Here is an 18,737-nt window from a genome sequence, read left to right as displayed (position 1 = left end):
TTTTGTAGAGGTCTGAGGTATCTTCTTTTAGTTAAAAGACTAAGTAAATCAGTATTTTCCATAAGGTATATAATCTGTAAACATTAATATAAGCATTTCCAGAAAATCAAGGTTCTTTAAGTAAACAAAGACTATGCAGCTACTGTAAGTGAGGTATAAAATGTTGCTGCATCTTTTAAAAAGTGGATTTTTACAGAATTTATGTAACACTGCAACTTAGATTTGTGGCCAGAGAAATCTAAGATGGTTTGTTTTTTCTTTGTCTAATATTGCACCTGTACATTATAATTATGTTTTCAATTCATTTAACGTAGCATGTGTTTGGTTTTCAGGGAGAACTCAGAATAATTACCACTTGTCTAATGCTAATTATTGCAAATGAAAAAAAATAATCCGCATATTTTGGGTCAAATTCAAAACTAGCATAATTCTGTGTAATTATCCTGCATTGTGTTCCCTCCTTTTTTAGTGGAAAATCTGGTTCAGCATTTTGTAAAAAATTGATCTTTGTCCAGAGTGTTTAACAGGGTATCCAAGTATATATTTTCTGTATCTTTCATAATTTATAACATAGATGACAGATTTATAGCAATTTTATTTCTACCTTTTTTCAGATTTGTTAAAGAACTTCTGGAAAAGAAAGTAAGTAGAGTTCTCCTTTGCATTCACTTCTGTATTCAGAAGATGCTTTATGAATATAGGAAATAATTGATCATGCTGTCCAAAGCTGTTGTCTTAAGTGACAAATGAATAAATATACATCTTTCTGTGTAACAGACCTATAACATCGGTCTGAAAAATGTTCTGCTAGCTATGTTGTTGAAAAATGGACTTGTAAGTATAAAATCAGTTTTCTGTGGTCAGAGCAGAGAGGAGTGTTTTTCTGTTGACTTTAAAATATCTGACTTCCTAGAAAGGATAATTTCATGTTAAAGTAAGGTGAAATTCAGTTAATCATTCTGTGGTATATAAGTGGCTAATTAAAGAAATTATCACCCAGAGATATGTTTTTTCAGTACAGTTAGTAATCCACTATAAAATTAGTATTTTGAGTCAGCACATGTCTTACACTGTGTTTCTAAAGAAATTCAGATTTACTCTCCAGCGTTAAATGTAGATGTTTACACTCCAGTATTACAAGCAGAAGTACTTTTCTTACCAGCCTTTATTTTTCAGTGGCTTTTTTGACATTCTATCTCAAAATATTCAAGAGCAGATGCCTTGAGTTTAATGCCACCTCAGTATGTATTGGCAGAGTAAGTTGTGTAATCTGCAAAGTCCTGAGCATCTTGTATCTGGGAGATAAGAAACTGCAGTCCATATTATCATATGCTAACATCTGCACAATTCTTGCATGTGACTGAAGGCAGAATTGTAATGCTGTTATCTATTTTTTATGAAAATTTTAATCTAGACATGCAAGGTGTAAACCTCCCTAGCTCTACTCTTGGTGTCTAATCCACTGTTTCCTACTGTGCAGCATATCTGATTCTACAACTATTTTTCCATCTGTGGAGTATAAGGATAGTTTATTGCTATTATGACTGGGGAAGATCAAACAAGAAAATGGCCTTTTTTTTTACAGAACGCTGCAGTTTTGCATTATTGTGTCTTTGATAGTCGCAGAAGTGGAACTCAGAAAAATGTCTGATCATTCAACTGACTTACTTCTTGTAATGCATATAGGACTGTCAGCACATACAGAAAAGTAGCCAATGCTCCTGAAGCCTGGTAAAATCTCAGTGACTCAAAGAGATGTATATGTATGTATAATACAAAACCTGTCTTTTTAATATTTTCAGTATCCAAGAGTACTGCCTGTAATAACTCCCCGCTTTGGTCCTTCCTGCACAGAAGACTTGCTGTGTGCACTTGGCGATTTAGCACAAGCTTGTGATCTCCATGTGCAGGTAAGCTCTGAGAGCTCTGTGTACAATTTCAGTAGTTTACACAGACAGCATACTAACCAGGGAAGGCAGTTAAATGCCTCCCTGACATCCAATCCCGTCAGATCTCGGAAGCTAAGCAGGGTCAGCCCCGGATTAGTACTTGGATGGGAGACCTCCTGGGAAATGCCGGGTGCTGTAGATTCTAGTCCTGAGGACTTCACTGGCACCGTCCAAGCTTGCTCGGCCGTGGCAGATGAACCTCAGGACTTAAACGGTGGGGCCAGTTCTGTGCACGCTGAGCCTCACCTAAAAAATCCACTGCGCAGGCTGGAAGGGCCCACCCACGTGGGGACACCCCTTCCCAAATCTTCGTTTGCGAAGCTGAGCCACACACACACTAACCAGGGAGTTTTCATGATTTCAGGAAAGCCACTTAAGCCATTCCACATTGGAGTATCTTTTTAATTCCTCTGAAATTACTAATGGCACTCTGTAAGAGCATTATAACTTGTACAGGAATTGAGCAGGCTAATAGCTGGGAGGGTGCACAATTCAGCAAGTCCCATAGCATGGTCACCTAAGCAGACTGGCACCCTGTACCAAAGGATAGAGCAACCTTTGGATTACTGAAGGTTGCTATCTAATCAAGTCTGTCTCCCTGCTTTCTGTTGTTTTTCTGCAGAGCACATTTCAGCAGATAAAAGTATTGCTCATCTTTGTGTCTTACATAACATTGTTAGTATAGTTATAGGTTTTCCACTGTGATAAAGTTGCTGTGTTTAAAAATGACAAATTTTAAAGCTCGCAGGTGTGTTGAAATGAATTTTTTTTGGTTACACAGTTCTAAGCATATACTGTTTTAAAGCTAGCCTGCACATGGATTTTTTTCGTTCCAGAGTGGGTATTTTGAAAATATATGCTCCAGTGGGAGTACAAAAGGGTCAGATTTTTATTTGAGACCAGTAATTAATCAGGCCATCTGAAGACACAGAGAAGCTACCTATATGTTGCCTTGATCTCAGGATTGACTCAATTGTAGGCTCATTCTTTTACCTCACAATCATATAATGTATTATTTTATCTACTATTTTAACATTTTCCAGATCCTAAGTTGGCCTTTATGTCACCACACTACTGGGATGAATATGCATACCATCTCACATTGCTTTTAAAGGAACAAATGTAGCTACTCCTTTGGGTCCCAAGGATCTCTCTGATGAAAAAAAAAACCCAAGGACTGGATCTAACTGTAGACTTTAAAAATTGTAGTTTCCATCAGTGTGTGTGTAGGGCCAGTATATTGCTCAGAAGGTTGTAATGTGAAGTTCACAGCTATTTGAAGCACTCACTGCTATGTATTTTCTTATTGCAGAGTCATATAAGTGAGAATGAAGAAGAAGTCAAACTAGTGGAGAACATGTTTCCTGCCTACCAGAATTACACTGAATTGTATGATAAAAACAAACTGCTAACCAGCAAGGTAGCTGCATAAAAACTTGCACAATGTAGCTTACATTAATGCATACAGAGAATATGATGGTTTACTGTATTTACCTAGAAAGTCTATATTGTTTTGTCAAGGTGAATGACATCTGAAGGAAAGTAAATTCACTTTATGTTCTCTGTTGAGATACTGGAACTCTAGACAAGCCCAAACTTTTCCTAAACATTTTACAGGAGATGAACCATAAAGATATTTTATGCTTCATTATCCATTTTCCAAGAGCTTCAAAGAGAATTAGGGCAGTGGGATTAGGAGTTGGTGTGTAGGAGCTGGTAATTCCTGCACAGTACCCAGTTATATTACAATGCTTTTGCACATTGGTTTGCCTGAAGATTTCCTCTGTGGTGTTATGGTAGGACCAAGTTCCTATATAGTTAGTTTCCTAAGGAAAAGCAGCCTGCCCTATTGTGTTCTGAGTCTCAACCTCACATTCAGACAAGTATACATTACTATTCTGATTATCCAAAAGCACTCTCATCTCATTAACTGATCTTGCCAAGCATTAAGAGGCACAGTGTTCTGAAGAATTGAAATTCATTAAAGCTTTGTACTGGGGAGATAAATGTAAGGAGATCTGATACCAGCCCACAGTAATGAAAGGTTGGAGTGCCGGGCACACCTTATTAGATAGTGGAGAGACCACGCAAAAGTGAATATGAACAGCTCAACTATGGTCAGAGTGCATTTACATCAGTCAAGTTACTTAAAAATTTAGGAGATAATTTGAAGAGGAACAAAAGGCAGCTGGAAACTCCCTGGAATTAGCTATTGGACTCCCATTTCTGTGTTCAAACTTGTACCCTGCTAAATTATTTGTTTACTGTCCTTTTTACTTGAGAAATCCATGTAGCCTACCGAAGAATGTACACAGTATTAACCTTTGTTTTCTAGCGCAGCCCTATGCATGCTGATTTGATGTGTCCTGAGTGTACTAAAGAGAATATTAGTGCTGCAAAAACACAGGTCTTAATTCTGTCAGACTTTTATATGTTAGACTGGTACTTTCTGGAGCCAGGGGTCTGATTGTTTGGGAGACCATTCTATTAAACACAAGCATAACAGAACCTCAGACATTCTCCTCTCCCTACCCACCAAAACTAAGACATTAAATCAATTTTTAAACTGTTTTAAAAGTATGTATTTTTGGAGCTGCTGCTGAAATATTTCCTTCTTTTTAAAAAACAGTACAGATCAGCAGAGATATGCTTCAGCAGCCAGCATATGTATGTCCTTAATTGAAGATGTGACTGTCTGCCTTGCATTTTCAGCTGCACTGAGCTTGATAAGTGGAGATATCAAGGGTTACAAGTGCTATTAGGAGATGCTTAGTGGAAACAGTCTCTGTGCCACTCATTTTTATCAGCAGATCACATCTAACAGAGCTCTCGCTCTTCTCTTACAGTGGGCATTTGGCACATGAGGTAATGCCAGTTAGATTTGTCTGGGGATAATTGGTTTACATACTATTAAATTATACTATTCTATACTTCTGTGTTTTGTGTATGCTACTTGTGAATTAATTTTTAAAGTCAGGCTAAGTAATTTTTAAAGTAGGCTAAGAAATAAACATCATTATCATTTGCATAACAAATCAGATTATTTTACTTAATAAATATTTCATAAATATATTTATATATTCACCTCTTCAAACCTTTAGAGAGGCAACAGGAAACAGGCTAAGAGTACATATATCTTTCATTGTATTTGAGATACTCCTGGCCCCAATAATTAATCTCTGTGTTAGCTATGCAATATAATCATAAGGTTACTACAGTGCTAGGACAATTTGGGAATTCTTGCTCTTGCTTCTTGAAGATCCTATGTCACAGCAGTCACTGCAAGAGTCAGCACCCTAGCTTCTTACATGAATAAATGAAATAAAGCTGAAGGGATGATATCTCAAGCATACTAAAGGTAATCAGAGTTTTTTCCCTTGCGGATTTTAAGAGCTTCATTCAAGAAGTGTGTTAATTTCACTTGATGGAAATGTGTCCTCTTACAACACTCACAGCCACTGAAGTAAATGTAATATTGAGTAAACTGGTGATTTTCTTTCTCTTTAGACAGTGATGGCTCATGCTTGTTATCTTTCTGAAGAAGAGCTGAAACTTTTTAGTCTTCGCGGAGCTGCAATTTCACATTGTCCCAATTCTAACTTTTCGTAAGTTAAAAAAAAATTAAAGACAAATGGTATATAATTAAATAAAGCTGTTTTCACATGGTACCATGAGTTCACACTACCATTGCAAGGCTATTAACATGATAGCCCACTCCACCATAAGCAACATTGGGTTGAACGTAACTATTCGCAATCCACTTCTGTATAGTGTGCTCTGGACTGACTTGTGATCTTTCAGTCTAGTTATTATATCTATACTTATATTTATATCTATATAAATATTTGTTTTTAAAAATTTTGTTTCTTTTGATGGTTCTATCAATGGCAGATTCAGGCCAATGCCTTCCCTCAAGACTATGCTTGTGTTTTGAGGAAAGGGACTATACAGTCTTCCATTAAGCAGAAATAAGATAATGCATGGTATCCAGTCAGAATAAATAATAAACAAAATTTATCTTACACATTCTGAGATCCTTTGTCATAAAATGGCTGTACAGCCTCAACATGTTTCTTCTTACAATCCAGGTTGCGCAGTGGTGTCTTAAATGTGCGAAAGGTCCTGGAACACAATGTGAAGCTTGGTCTTGGAACAGGTTAGTAGTTTGCTGTACAAATGGTTTCTTTTGCAAACCATTGGGAGAGAAAAAACATGCCCTCCTGTTCATAATTAAAAGTCAGCATGTCTCCAACTTATGGTCCTGCTTTTTTTCCCCCACTGCTTCTGGAGTAAAGAACTCTACAGTATTGAAAGTCTAGGACTGGTCCAAAAGTGTTTCAAAAGAAAAAAAACCTGAATAGTTTTCTTCCTGTTGAGAGTGTAAAGAGGGCTGGAACAACAACCTCTCAGGTTTCTGGTTTTGTGTTGTGTTTTCTTCACCAGACTGTGTGAGAGAACACTTTCATCAAGAATTATGCATTCAGAGACAGTGCTTAGGAGTAAAACCTCTTGTATTTATCACATCTGTCTCTTTGCAACTTTCAATTGAAATACAACATAGAGAATTATGCCAAAGCGTGTTTCTAAGAGTCTGATCCCTTCTAGATGTTGCTGGTGGTTATTCAGCTTCTATGCTTGATGCTATCAGGAAAGCAATGATGGCATCTAATAGCCTTCAGATCAACAAAGTGAATCAAACAGGATTGACTCTTGAAGAAGCCTTTCAACTTGCCACTCTGGGAGGAAGCCAAGGTAAGAAGAAAATCCTTTAGTGTGTACAAAAAGAGCTACAGCTCTTTTTCGTATTATGTCCCCCTGCCTTCAGGGGAGATTCACAGATTTTCCGGTGTCAAAGTGAAGTCTAAAATGGTATCTGGTGGGCTGAGATATCCTTCAGTCTCTCATACCCGTACTAGGCCTATTGCAGAAGAGTACTTATACAGATGTTGAGAGTTTAATAATGCAATCTTAATGGCTTTTCAGGGTTGTACATTTGCTTTGCAAAGATCCTCAGAATTCCGAGTCATAAGGTTGTACGTTCTTGTATGTTTATTACACCAATCGGAAATTTGTTTTCTCAGCAACCATCACACAGAGGAAAAACTGTGCAATTACTGTAAGATCATGCATCCTGTTTGTCATCATTTTCTAATTTTGTTTCTGCTTTTTGAGCTGTTGGTGAGGCAGTTTGTCACAAATAAGAACATTATGCATCATTCCTCACTCAGAGAAGAGCACAAATTTTGAACAAGGTATCCATCATGGTTGTTTAAGACACAGTTGTATCTGCAGAATAGACATATAGTATATGGCTTAGCCTGGTTCGCTTGCATATTTTGTCAGGATCAGTGTACACATACTAATATATACCAGTTAAAAATCTTAATGGAACTGATATGTTTTAACAAAGACAAAATACACACATAAGTAAAACCTTATTACTATTTCAATTAGCAGAAATGAGCTCAGAACTGAGAAACTGGTCCCAGGCCTTTTCAATGTAACATTTTTGTCGTTGCCAGAAAGCATGATTGGGAACTATAATGGAAGTTTGAAAGATGTAGTGAAAATGTCATCAAACAGGTCTTCTAAGGACTGTATTTGAATTCCTGGAGAATGTAATGGGGTAATGGAGAAGACAGAAGATGGGCAGGGAACAAAAAAAGTACCTTTTCCTTGCAGTATATACTATTCCATACAGTGTGAGAATATATTAGCTGAGCCACAGAAAGGAAAACTTATAAAAATCCTAGACTCATACGTGGTTTCCCTTCCCAGCTACTCTTGTGCATCTTCTATCTTAGGTTTACTTAGTAAAGTGTTAATTTTATGTATTATTTGAGCTGGTTTATTCTTCTTTGGAATGATTTGCTTTGTTAAAACTCCTAAATGTTTGTCACCCTCTTGTGTTTAATCTAAAAATTGCATTCTGCTCAAAAACCTGAAGGAATATGAGATCATTTTAGTTGAAACTAGTAAGCAGTCAAAATATTTCACCATTTGTAGGAATTAAACATCTTTAAGATATTGTGGTGTTCCTGCCATACACAAACTTCACTGAAGGGTGAAGTTCCTCTGTCAGCAATCTGAAAACAAGTGAACAATTATTTGCAGATATTATCCTCTTTGATAACTTGCTTTCAGAGTATTGGAAAATTGACAAATGCTTTCTACAACTTAAAATATCCTAGTTTATTTCCAAAGAGAGACAAAGGCCTCTCTTTAGGCATTTTAAACACTTTCAAGCATCCAGTCACTGAAGATGAATATGTAGGTTTTCAGTGCATGAGGATCTGAGAATCAGAGGCTGTAAGGAAGCTTTAAAAAAACAAACCTAAATAGAGTACAAGACAAACCTTACAGGTGGGTATGAGACCTTCACATCTGGCTATTGCTCTTTATTCTTGCTAATTACAATTAGTTTTTCTCACTATACACCTCTATTATTATCATATTACTATATGCTACTACTGTAATAGGTCTATACAACCTGTCAAAATTGCTTGAACTGTTTTAAAAATGAAATCTAATACTGCCTTACTTAGATAAGTGTTATTATATACTTTATTGTTTCTCTGACGTAATTTCATTGCCCCTTTTGGAGTTTTGATGCTTTTGCAGTGGTACCAATTGTTTCTTAAGTTCTTGTATTTCGTAAGAATTCAGATGCTAACACACTCACTGTGTTTTAACTCATAATCATTTAAGTTCTTGATTTTCTTAAGAATATCTCAAGTAAGTTGCCAGGTGCTTCTACATAGTGGGACAAGGCTGGTGCTGAAGATGTGTTTGTGAGCTTATTTTTTTCTTCAGCTCTAGGACTAGATGATGTGGTTGGAAACTTCGAGGTGGGCAAAGAATTTGATGCTCTGCTAGTCAACACGAAGGCTTCAGATAGCCCTTTTGATGTGTTCTCTGCTGATAACTTTGAGGTAATCGGAACAGGATTAATAATAAAAAATAATAATGGAAACTAAGTGGGGAAGGTCCATGTTACAGGCAGAATAAGTCTCTCGAGAGTTATTCTGGTAACAGGAATCAGGTGTACTACACCATTGCTGTCTGTGCTTCAGTTCTATAGGGTCAGTGTTTTTTTTTCCTTTAGAATCTTGCTGTCCTCAGTGACAGTCCCATAACCCCATGAGCAAAATGCATATAATATTTTTAATTCATGTTTTATTAGCCCAAGATGGCAATTAGAGTTAGCTATTTGCACTGACAAATGGCAGCCAAGAAAAAGCAATGTAGTTTTAGTGAACACTTTGAATTCAAACTGAAAAATGGCAACCTGTTCCCATAGAAAGATTAGGTTGCCTTTTCTACACTGCTGCTGTAAAACTAAGCATGGTCTCAAGATAGTTAATTTGAGTAACAATTACAGTTTTTGTGTTAACATTAAATCACTATTGGCCTGATGCAATGGGCACCCCTTCTCATACAAAAACCTTCTCATACAAAAACCTTCTCATACAAAAACCTTCTCATACAAAAACCTTCTCTGACTGGAAAAGGTCGTTAACAGCAGTTACTTGAATTTATTGATGTGGCCACTCTGTCTGGAAACAATTCCAATTCTGTACAAAAAATTTTTTTCAGTTTAAACGTTTTTAGTTAGGTTAGCAGTCCTTAGGACTTGAAAAATGTTTACATTTTGTCTAATTTTTCAGTGAAAGGGAAGGGCGCATACTTGTTTATGCCATCAAACTTGTGCAGTGTTTTCTTCCTCTGAAAGTTAATATTGAGAAAATATATGCATGCTAAGTTTTGATTTCACTATTACTAGGAATATTTGGGAAAACAATTTTTAACAATTCTTTCAAGCTTCAAATAATTATGATCTGGGACAGCAGATATGGCTTTCTGAATTTGGTTTTCTCTCATTCTTTTGTAGGACACTCTGCAGAAGTTCCTGTATCTAGGTATGGTCTGATTTTCAACCCACATAAAATTTTAAATTCCTCCATCAGGAATTGTTTAAATTGATATAGAGGTTAATAATAAATTTATATAATTAAATCTAAGTTTCTATAATTAAATATAGATTTACTTACAGTAATTGAATATATTTATTCAACTGTTATATAAACATTAACATATCCTGATAATAAATGTTAATGTTTTCCATTAATAAATACAAATCTACATTTATTAATTTATAAATTCTGATTAGAATTAGGTGGCTTAACTTTTGATTTTTGGGACAGTTAAATGATCAGTTTCACACGATCAGTTGCACCACATTTATCTTTATCTACAGTATGAGCTAAATCATATTTCTCAATAAAGTAACACTGACCTGTTAATCAGTAGTTCAGAACCAGTTCAGCTCAGAAGGACTTCTACAGACCAGTTGTCATGGTGTTTTTTTTACTATGAAACAGAAATGTGGGCCTTTAAAACAAATAAAAGCCAGTCCAAACAGTTCCACCCTCCCAAGGGAGCAGGTACTCTTTACTGGGCACTTTCTGGCCCAGAACTGTACTGGCCACTGTGTTGTTGTGTTGACGTAACTGCTGTTAGCTCTGGCTACAGTTGTGTCATCCTCTGACTAGATTTTTGGTTTTTTGAGAAGCTGGCTGGGGAAAACCATCTCTGTTGCTGGCTGGTACCTGAGCCAGTTCAGATACTGTGCAACAATGCATTTTCTGTACAGATATGTAATATTTTCAGGGTTTGAATCCACTGAATATACAGAAAATCCATGACACCATCGCAACAGGTGAATGCTATGTTTATTTTTTTAAAAAAAGCACATTTTAAACATTTATGGATCTTTTTGGTAGCTCTGACTATTTCTCTCCAAATGAACTTTCTTAGTCCTAAGAAAAGGTCATTGCAAATAATGTATTCCAAAACTGATTTTGTGGACTGCATAATTCTTATTAATTAAACCAATGTGTATACTTATGTGCAAATCTCTGTTTTGACCATGTTATTTCAGGTGATGATCGAAATATTTCTGAAGTGTATGTGGCTGGAAAGCAAGTGGTTCCTTTTTCAAGCTCTGTATAAATCAGTTTCCATTTGCAAAATACTATGCTGATCATTCTGCATCTGATTTGGAAAAGATTAATTAAACACAGTGCCTGATCATCAGGAATGACACCTCATTTTTGTTTAATGTTATATTATAAAACTTGCAAACATTAAAGATTTTGTTAGACCTTTCAAGTATTACTGTACCAAAATTATCATAGAGGAAATGGCTATTTAAAATTCTCTGTGAAAACAGCACTTGTGGATTGATAAGGAATTTGATAAATACCTTAATTAAAGAGGACAGCTGCTGTTCTATTTAATAATAACATAGGAAGCATTATGTGGATACTCATTTTCTGTAATGCATATGAATGCATATGAAAATAAAATCTGTGCTAGTAAATAGATTTTGCAGGTGCAATTTCCATAATACTTACCACCAAGTATGGAAAAATGTTGAGGAATTTAGAACAGTTTTCAGTTTTTCTTAGGAGCTTTTCTTTTGGGAAAAAAATAACTATTTAATTTAAAATATTATTTTTAAGAGGAATTAAAAAAGAAACATGTTTTTAAATAAATCAGTCTCTATCAAAGAGTTCATAATTGCCATTTGTAGTCAGACACTCTGTCGAACTACTTTCATCTATGTGACAGCTGATTTAAACTTCTGTTAAATTGGAAGCAGACACTAAAATATCTCTGCAGGTTACACAATGGGCAACAGATTAGGGGGGTTTTCTGGACTAGAGGAAGTGCTTCATCTAGTTCAACTTCCTGCCAAATCTTCCCAAGCTCATTTCCTCCTGATTGTTCAGACAGGATGATATGTTGTCCCTTCTCTTTTCTGTAAGAGAAGTGAGTGTGTTTAAAACATATCCAAAAGAAATTAGCTTTTTCTGGCCATTACCACCTTTGACTTGAGGTGAAAATAATCACTGAAAAAAGCTCAGCTCTAATGTGCTCTTTGTGTTTTTCAACATGGCAGCCGTATTTCCAGCTCTGTACAATTCTAGGTAAAAAATATGCTGTTTTGAAAATCTGTGTGACATCCTTTCCTGCAAAGGCACATTTGCCTACTTTTTATAAATCCTTTTTTTCTTTCTTTTTTTTTTCCTGGTGAGATTTCGAGAAGGAGATTGCTTCTTTTTTCTCTGTTATGTTTTTTGCAACAGTAAGTATGCAAGCTTTAATTTCAGTGTCATTAGAGACAATATTGTATCTAGATACTATAAACATGGGTTGAATATGGTTTTAGGCCTGCTTCAAACCTCTTTGATTTCACTAAGCGTTGTTTTGCACTTTATCTCACTGTCTGGGGATATAGGACTTCCTTCTGTTCACAAAACAAGGGATATCACTGCACCAAAGTTTCACTTCATGTCTACTTCAGAGAGAGTGCTTGGCGCAACATCACTCACAATGTCCCAATATTAAAAGCATTTTCAGAGCTTATGTTTCATTATGATTATGCCTATATAGACACCATAACAACAAGGAAAGTGTAACAGCTAATTTGGACACTTAAAGCACTACAGTCTGTCTAATGTGAATTTTTTGCCGATGATGAGGGGCCCTACTAAACAGGATGAAATAGTGTCTTGCGGACATCACCTGAATGCAGCTACATGGCTTGCTCACTAGGAGTTCACTCAGGTGCTGCACTGTGCTGTGCTGTTCCTTGCTGAGGGACAGCATTCTGACCCATTATGTTCAATGACTCCTAAGACTTTAGGAGTCAAGATCTAAGGATTCAGATTTCCACATTCCATCAGGGTGTTTTTCTCAACTGTTTTGTTTTTCATGTGTCCCAATCACCTATACAGCAGCACAGTCATTTGGCAAATACAGTCTTCAGCTCTTTTAACTTGATTTCCTGATTTAAGGAGCACTTTTTCTCATGAATTTTGACATGAATTTAATTGACTAAATTTCATATTCCAAAACCAAAGATCTGTGAGATAGGTTTTAATCCTCCCAGTTACTGTTTGAAACTATTTTCAGGTAGTTATATGGTTTTCAGCTTTGGCTTTCCCGCAAGAGAATTTTCTGTGGAGAAATATCACACAGCCTTGTATACAAGGTATGCTAGTGCCCTACTACTTTGCCTCCAGAGCTATGAATTGAATCAATGCTTTTATTTTAGTTGTAGTCTAAACTGTCTCTGACTTAATTGTTTTCCCATTATTTTGTGGTGGTGTTAAGAAAGGCATTCAGCATTTTGTCTTAAAATACTTGGGTGTGGAGAGGTTGTGTGTTTGCAAAACGGGGAATACAGAAAAACTTTAACAAGTTCAAGACTACATGCTGGTCCAGTTACAAAGGGACTCCCTCTGATAAACTGCTGCCAATGAGCTTTGTATCTGACCATTTGCTGTGTCATGAGCAGTTTGATTCTTGTTGAAATCTGGGACTAGGTAGGAATTCAGCCTTTTGATTACAGCTTTACTAGTGTCTAGTATCCAGACACTACCCAGGTGCAGAAATGGAAAATCAGCCTTTTAAGAATCTCAGCTGGAGGAGAAGCTCTGCCTACAGTTAGTGCCATAGGCTGCCTGCACTACCCTTCAACACCCAAGACTAGGAGGAGCAAGAACCAAGATTATGTTGAGGTGCTTAGGGGTAAAGGAAGGAAGTCTCAATTTTATATTTGAGGAAGCCAGTGGCAGAATGCATATAAAACATAAATTGTGAGGGTCTTTTTATAGCAATATAATTAGAATTGAATGGAGAAATAATATACTGCTGGAAAAACAAGTTAAGAGTCATCTTGGGCAGTCCCAAAAGCTTGTTCAGTGGAAGATGGCTTATGCACAGATATCTTAGGGTCTTAGGTCATACAGAGAAAGTAGTAGTCAAACTTCTCTGAAGTAATTTTGGGAAAGGCACTGAGGATCCCACTGTGAAGTTGATTTGCCAAGATACAGTAGGGTAGGCGCAGCAGATGAAAGCAATTACTGCTGAGACTCGTACATCTACAATATATGCAGCTCAAGACTACATATATTCTGTTTCCTTGGATACATGCCCTTACTGCATAGGCAGTTTGAAGCAGGTCAAATAATGGGTTCAGTTTCTTAGTCTCTCTTTTAGAGACTGAAGTGTATTTGGAAGGCAGCTTATCCTCCAGTGTAGTTTTCTCAAAAATAAATGTAATTCTTGTGTACCAAAACCACTCTACAAACTCAACCAAGGGTCAGTAAGTAGAGATGATTGAGAATTCTCTTCAGAACAGTACTATTGTGTCAAAGCAAAATGCTAATAGAGGTTAGGACTAGGAGTATCCCTCCTCAATCCTTACTGTCACAGAACTTAGTAGCCAAATACAAATTGAAGAAACCCTCTTTCCACTTCCTTTTCCTCACACCCAATTGAAAAAAAACAGTTAAATGAAAACAACTGAACATTAAGGGGATATATGTATGTGGAAGAAAATAAATTGACATATATATGGCAGTATAATTTGACTGACTTAAGATTAAACCTCTGGAAAAATGTATCTGCAACAGATTCAAGGTGTCTCTTGTCACGAGTTCTCTTACAAGATGGTGGATGAGATCTTTGTTTCTTAATTTGTCTTTATGTTCAGTGGTAGCACACCATTCAGACAAAGGGAAAAAGGGTATTTGTGAAAAGCTTGCTTGTTGGGACAATATGCTTACTGTGTTCTATGGTCAGATAAGCTCTTATTATAAATAGAATGTATTTGAATTATTGTTATGTGTTAATCTCAGTGTGTCACTTCAAATTTTGAAATACTAGTAAGAATTGCCTATGCATTATGCAGCATTATTTGAATGATTCATGTGTGGCAAGTGGAATTCTGCACTTTAAAATGTATCCTTGACCTAATGGTTATATTTATTCTGTAATTTTTGTGCAATCCTAAGGCTTTGTAGAGGGAAAAACGTGTATTTGTTCACTGCACTGAATTTTTTAGTAAGTTGGAAAAAGGAACTTTAAAATGACCTTGTTTAAAAGCCTGTGCCTGATTAGATACTCATGAATGGAGAACTTAAAAATTTTTATGAACTTGAATAGCAACATTTTAATTAAAAAATATTTGCAGATAAATAGATTTTTTATATTTTATTTGTGATCATGCAATGCTAATTGGCAAAAGGTAATAAAAATTCCTGCTAAATATCTATGGCTTTACTGAGCAAAAGTGTACTATTATGGATTATTCACTTAAAAAGAAAACATAAGTATTGAAAAACAAAAAGCCCAAATTCTTGCAAACAATATTCCAGTTTTAAAAGAAAATAGCTCAGACAAGCTGTTGAAAATTATTATTTTAAGGATTTCAAGGAACAATCTATAACAGGTGATAAGGCGGACATCTTTTAAAATTCTGTCTTTGTGTGAATAAATGGTGTTACCTTATCTGTAGCCCCATATGTAGCAGGGGTCAATTAATCTGTAAAATTATAGTGTAGAAGGTATTAAAAAAATCCAAGGGATTTTGAAAATCTGTGAAAGGACAGAGGAAAAATTAATTGCAGAAGAGATTTGAAAAGAGTGGTAGTGGAATACAAAATCCTTCAAGTAGAAATGAGATAGATCAGAGAAAATCATATCAAGAAGATGACATGTCAGTGAAATTTTAGGTGGGAAATACTCACACAAGATAATGCATTCTCAGGCAATGTTCTTTTAAATCACAGACCTAAAAACTGGTCAAATTTCCAAAGAAGTTGCTTACATGCTTTAATAATACAAGCCTAAATAGTTGTACTGCTAATAGCATATAACACAACCTCTCAATCTCTGCTTCTAAATTTAGGTCAAAATTACCTGTAAAAGGTCCAGAAGAAAGATAATGCAAAGACACATTAAGTTTTACCTACAATTATCCAACAGAATATTTGGCACTGGCCAGGGCTGAGTCTGGTCTTGGTGGAGAATCTCTGTTCCTTCATGCCCCACATATCATCCCCTGTCATGTGCCTGATGATGTCTCTGATACAGCACAAAACCTCTGGCGGGATTGAAGTGACTGAATACAAGCAGTTCTGAAAATCAGATTGTCTTAAAGTTAAGCACACAGAAAAGACCACAGCACATTTTAAATGACACAATCATGTATCTAATACTGAATTTCTAGGTACTAGGAGCTATGGCTTAAAGCTGTGCGAACCTAAAGCCCTTGTGCTGTATGTGCTACAACTTCTGCTTCTCTCAACAGAGAACCCAGCAAATGCCATCTGCATGACTCTCTGTACAAAAAAGAGTAACAACAACGACAAAAACAATTCTTGGGAATCAGTAACATTAACAACAAACTGTTGTTTAAAGAACTGTTAGTTTTTGTTGAAAGGCTGAGCTATACTTATGGACGGCAGTTTCCTGAAAACTTCAGTGGAAGTTCTTTTAGATGCCCAGAATCAGAGTTTGTTCCAGCCAAGGAGATCCCCCTGTATCTTTTGCCATAGTTATGCCTAGATCCACACTTCTTTACCATGTCATGAGTCAAAAGTGTGTAGTAGCTTTAATTCTGGTTTTGGTTTGTGGCTTTTCATATTCTTGCTTTTAGTTTGGAAATAACTGTGCTGAAGGAGTGAAGAAGGATGAGGCTAAAAGGCAGTCTACTAACTGCCTAATGCTTCAACTCAAAATACTTGTCCACCGAGGTAAATGTTATGTTCGCACAGTTCTTAGACGCAGTGATTTGGCTTAATGTCTTGCACCAACTGGTAACAATTAAACTCAGCTAAGACCAGGATGTAAACTGTCAGGAGATAACAAAACCATAAAATTATTTTACCATGATCTGCTCTTAAATGACCAATGGCTTACCTTAGCCAAGGGTCCCTAGGAACATTTACATAAAAAAACATCCCTGGACATAAGCCTTCACAAGAAGAAGCCAGTGTTGATGACAACTGAAGGCTTTTAACTGCATCCTGTCAGGCCTTGTGGCTTTGGGGCTGGGTTATGTACTCCTTTAACAGCTTTTACTGATGAAGCTTTTAAAATGTGTTTGCACGTAATTCTTAGCCAAGAAGGTTTGCATCCCTTGCTTCAAGACAAACTTTCTTTCCCCAAAAGAGGATTCACATGTCACTGGAGTAAGTTTTTCTGGTGGTGGTCTTTGACTTGTCTGCTTGTCGCCTGTTGTGCATAAGCTCTGGTTCCTTCATATGTGAAAATGCCTTACCGGAGTTAATATTGTTCAATTTATCCTTCTTGTTGTACTTGTGAAGTTTCAAGGGAGAGCGATATATTAGCAAAAATGGTATATGCCATTCCCACTGTTCTGCTTGGTTTTAGTCATGCTAAATGGGAAGTCTTGTACTGTTGAAACAAAATAAAGAGGCCTTGTATTTACAATAACCCTCAACTCTTTCTGTTTGTCTTCTGAGGAGCGAGAGAAAGCTGGAAGCTGACTAATGAACAATGAAGACCAAAATACACAGCAAAATACACTGTTCTCTGGAGATCTTGGGCAGCCTTGCCATCATAGGAGTTTGCAAACTCTGCTTAGTATGTACAGCAATATTTTTAGGGATCTTCCTCCAGAAATCTTACAGCTTTTGATGTGTCTTTATTACCAGACGTTTTGGCTTCCTAAGTCAAAGCCAGTGCTTCAGTAACCTTTTAAATTATTTTTGTGTGTGTGAGTGTGTTAAAGTTTACTGTCCTGAAATGCTTACTTCTTGTGGATTTTCTTAAAGGCTGACATAGGAGGACCACTGTGGCATAGAAGAATTGCATACTGAAATTTTGAGAATTATGTACTGGACTTTGAGACTGCTATTTTTAAGATTTTAACATATCATCATAGAAATATCACAAATACTGTTATTTATTGCTGTTCGCATGCCAAGTCGCCTAAATATGACATAAAATTCCTAGTAGTGAATATCTATAAAATCATATAACAGGAGAAAAAAGGGTGCTTCCACTTTTCCCTGACAAGAAATATTTTTTTTGAATGGGTAGCCAGGAAAACTGTTGTAAAAATCTCACAAGTCATATCAGATATGGGAAAAATTCACATGGAGGTCCTATAAAGAATGATCACCTATTACAGACATTCTATCTTCATGGCAGCTTGCAAGATTTTATGCAAGCTTTGGTGGCACATTTGGCACACATTTTGGTGTGTGTGCACCTTGCCTCTCAGCACAGGTGAAAGTGAAGTCAGAATCTCTTGGCAAAATTCAATCTTCCCTGGCCCTTGCAGTAAGTGTGGGGGTATGAGACTGCTTATGCTGGAGCAAGGCTGGTGGAGGGGATGCTGTCCTGTCCTCTTGCAGGCTCAGCTCTGTCTGGTCACTTCAAATATTTTCTCCATCTGATAGCCACTTGTTCCAGTATCCCAGGGACCAGCACAGGTTATATGGCAGGCATAAATACACACCCCCTTTGGGGCACATTTGGCAGGGTCTGGCAGCTGACCACATCCACATATGGCTGAAACTCCACATCCAGCATCACAGTGATGGTGTGGCTACAGCCGCTGGAACACCATTGGATAGTCCACCTTCAGATAGCCTTTTGGGCTGATGGAAGTCCCCTGAGCTCTGGTGCTTAGCAGGATATGGTCAAAGTGATCTGATTTTGTGGTCATGGAGCTTGGCACTATCCGCCCAGATAAAAGAAACATGCCTGCCCAGAATATTTACTTGTTCCAGAAATCTTGTTCTGGGACTAGCCAACATGACTGACAATTTCTTTAACTGCACAGGTGGGGTTGTTTTGTCCTTGGTTTGTAGCCTTGGGAAAGGGGAGCCTTAAGACATCAGTTATTTTCTTTTATTTTAATATCTTTCTAAGTGCTTACTTTTATTGAAGTTCCTTTTAAAT

The 18,737-nt window shown here is 36.7% G+C and overlaps 1 protein-coding gene across 4 annotated transcripts in view; it reads left to right on the top strand.

Moving 5' to 3' along the window:
• GDA (guanine deaminase) overlaps positions 1-17,533 on the top strand; it is a 30,474-nt gene extending 12,941 nt beyond the window's left edge. For 2 of the 4 annotated variants that reach the window (XM_071579803.1, XM_071579807.1), the window contains exons 6-15: positions 615-642; positions 1,803-1,910; positions 3,262-3,369; positions 5,457-5,554; positions 6,038-6,105; positions 6,555-6,701; positions 8,763-8,881; positions 9,841-9,868; positions 12,050-12,099; positions 15,712-17,284. In XM_071579803.1, the coding sequence (XP_071435904.1) occupies positions 615-642; positions 1,803-1,910; positions 3,262-3,369; positions 5,457-5,554; positions 6,038-6,105; positions 6,555-6,701; positions 8,763-8,881; positions 9,841-9,868; positions 12,050-12,099; positions 15,712-15,813 (856 nt within the window). In that variant the 3' untranslated portion in view covers positions 15,814-17,284. The other 2 variants (XM_071579804.1, XM_071579805.1) reach the window with 2 other exon arrangements.
• The last annotated feature ends 1,204 nt before the right edge of the window (positions 17,534-18,737 follow it).

This window comes from Pithys albifrons, chromosome Z (assembly GCF_047495875.1).
Source record: "Pithys albifrons albifrons isolate INPA30051 chromosome Z, PitAlb_v1, whole genome shotgun sequence".
Taxonomy (NCBI): domain Eukaryota; kingdom Metazoa; phylum Chordata; class Aves; order Passeriformes; family Thamnophilidae; genus Pithys; species Pithys albifrons.
Note: the sequence above shows the minus strand (reverse complement) of the source record. Positions and strands in the feature narration are given on the sequence as shown.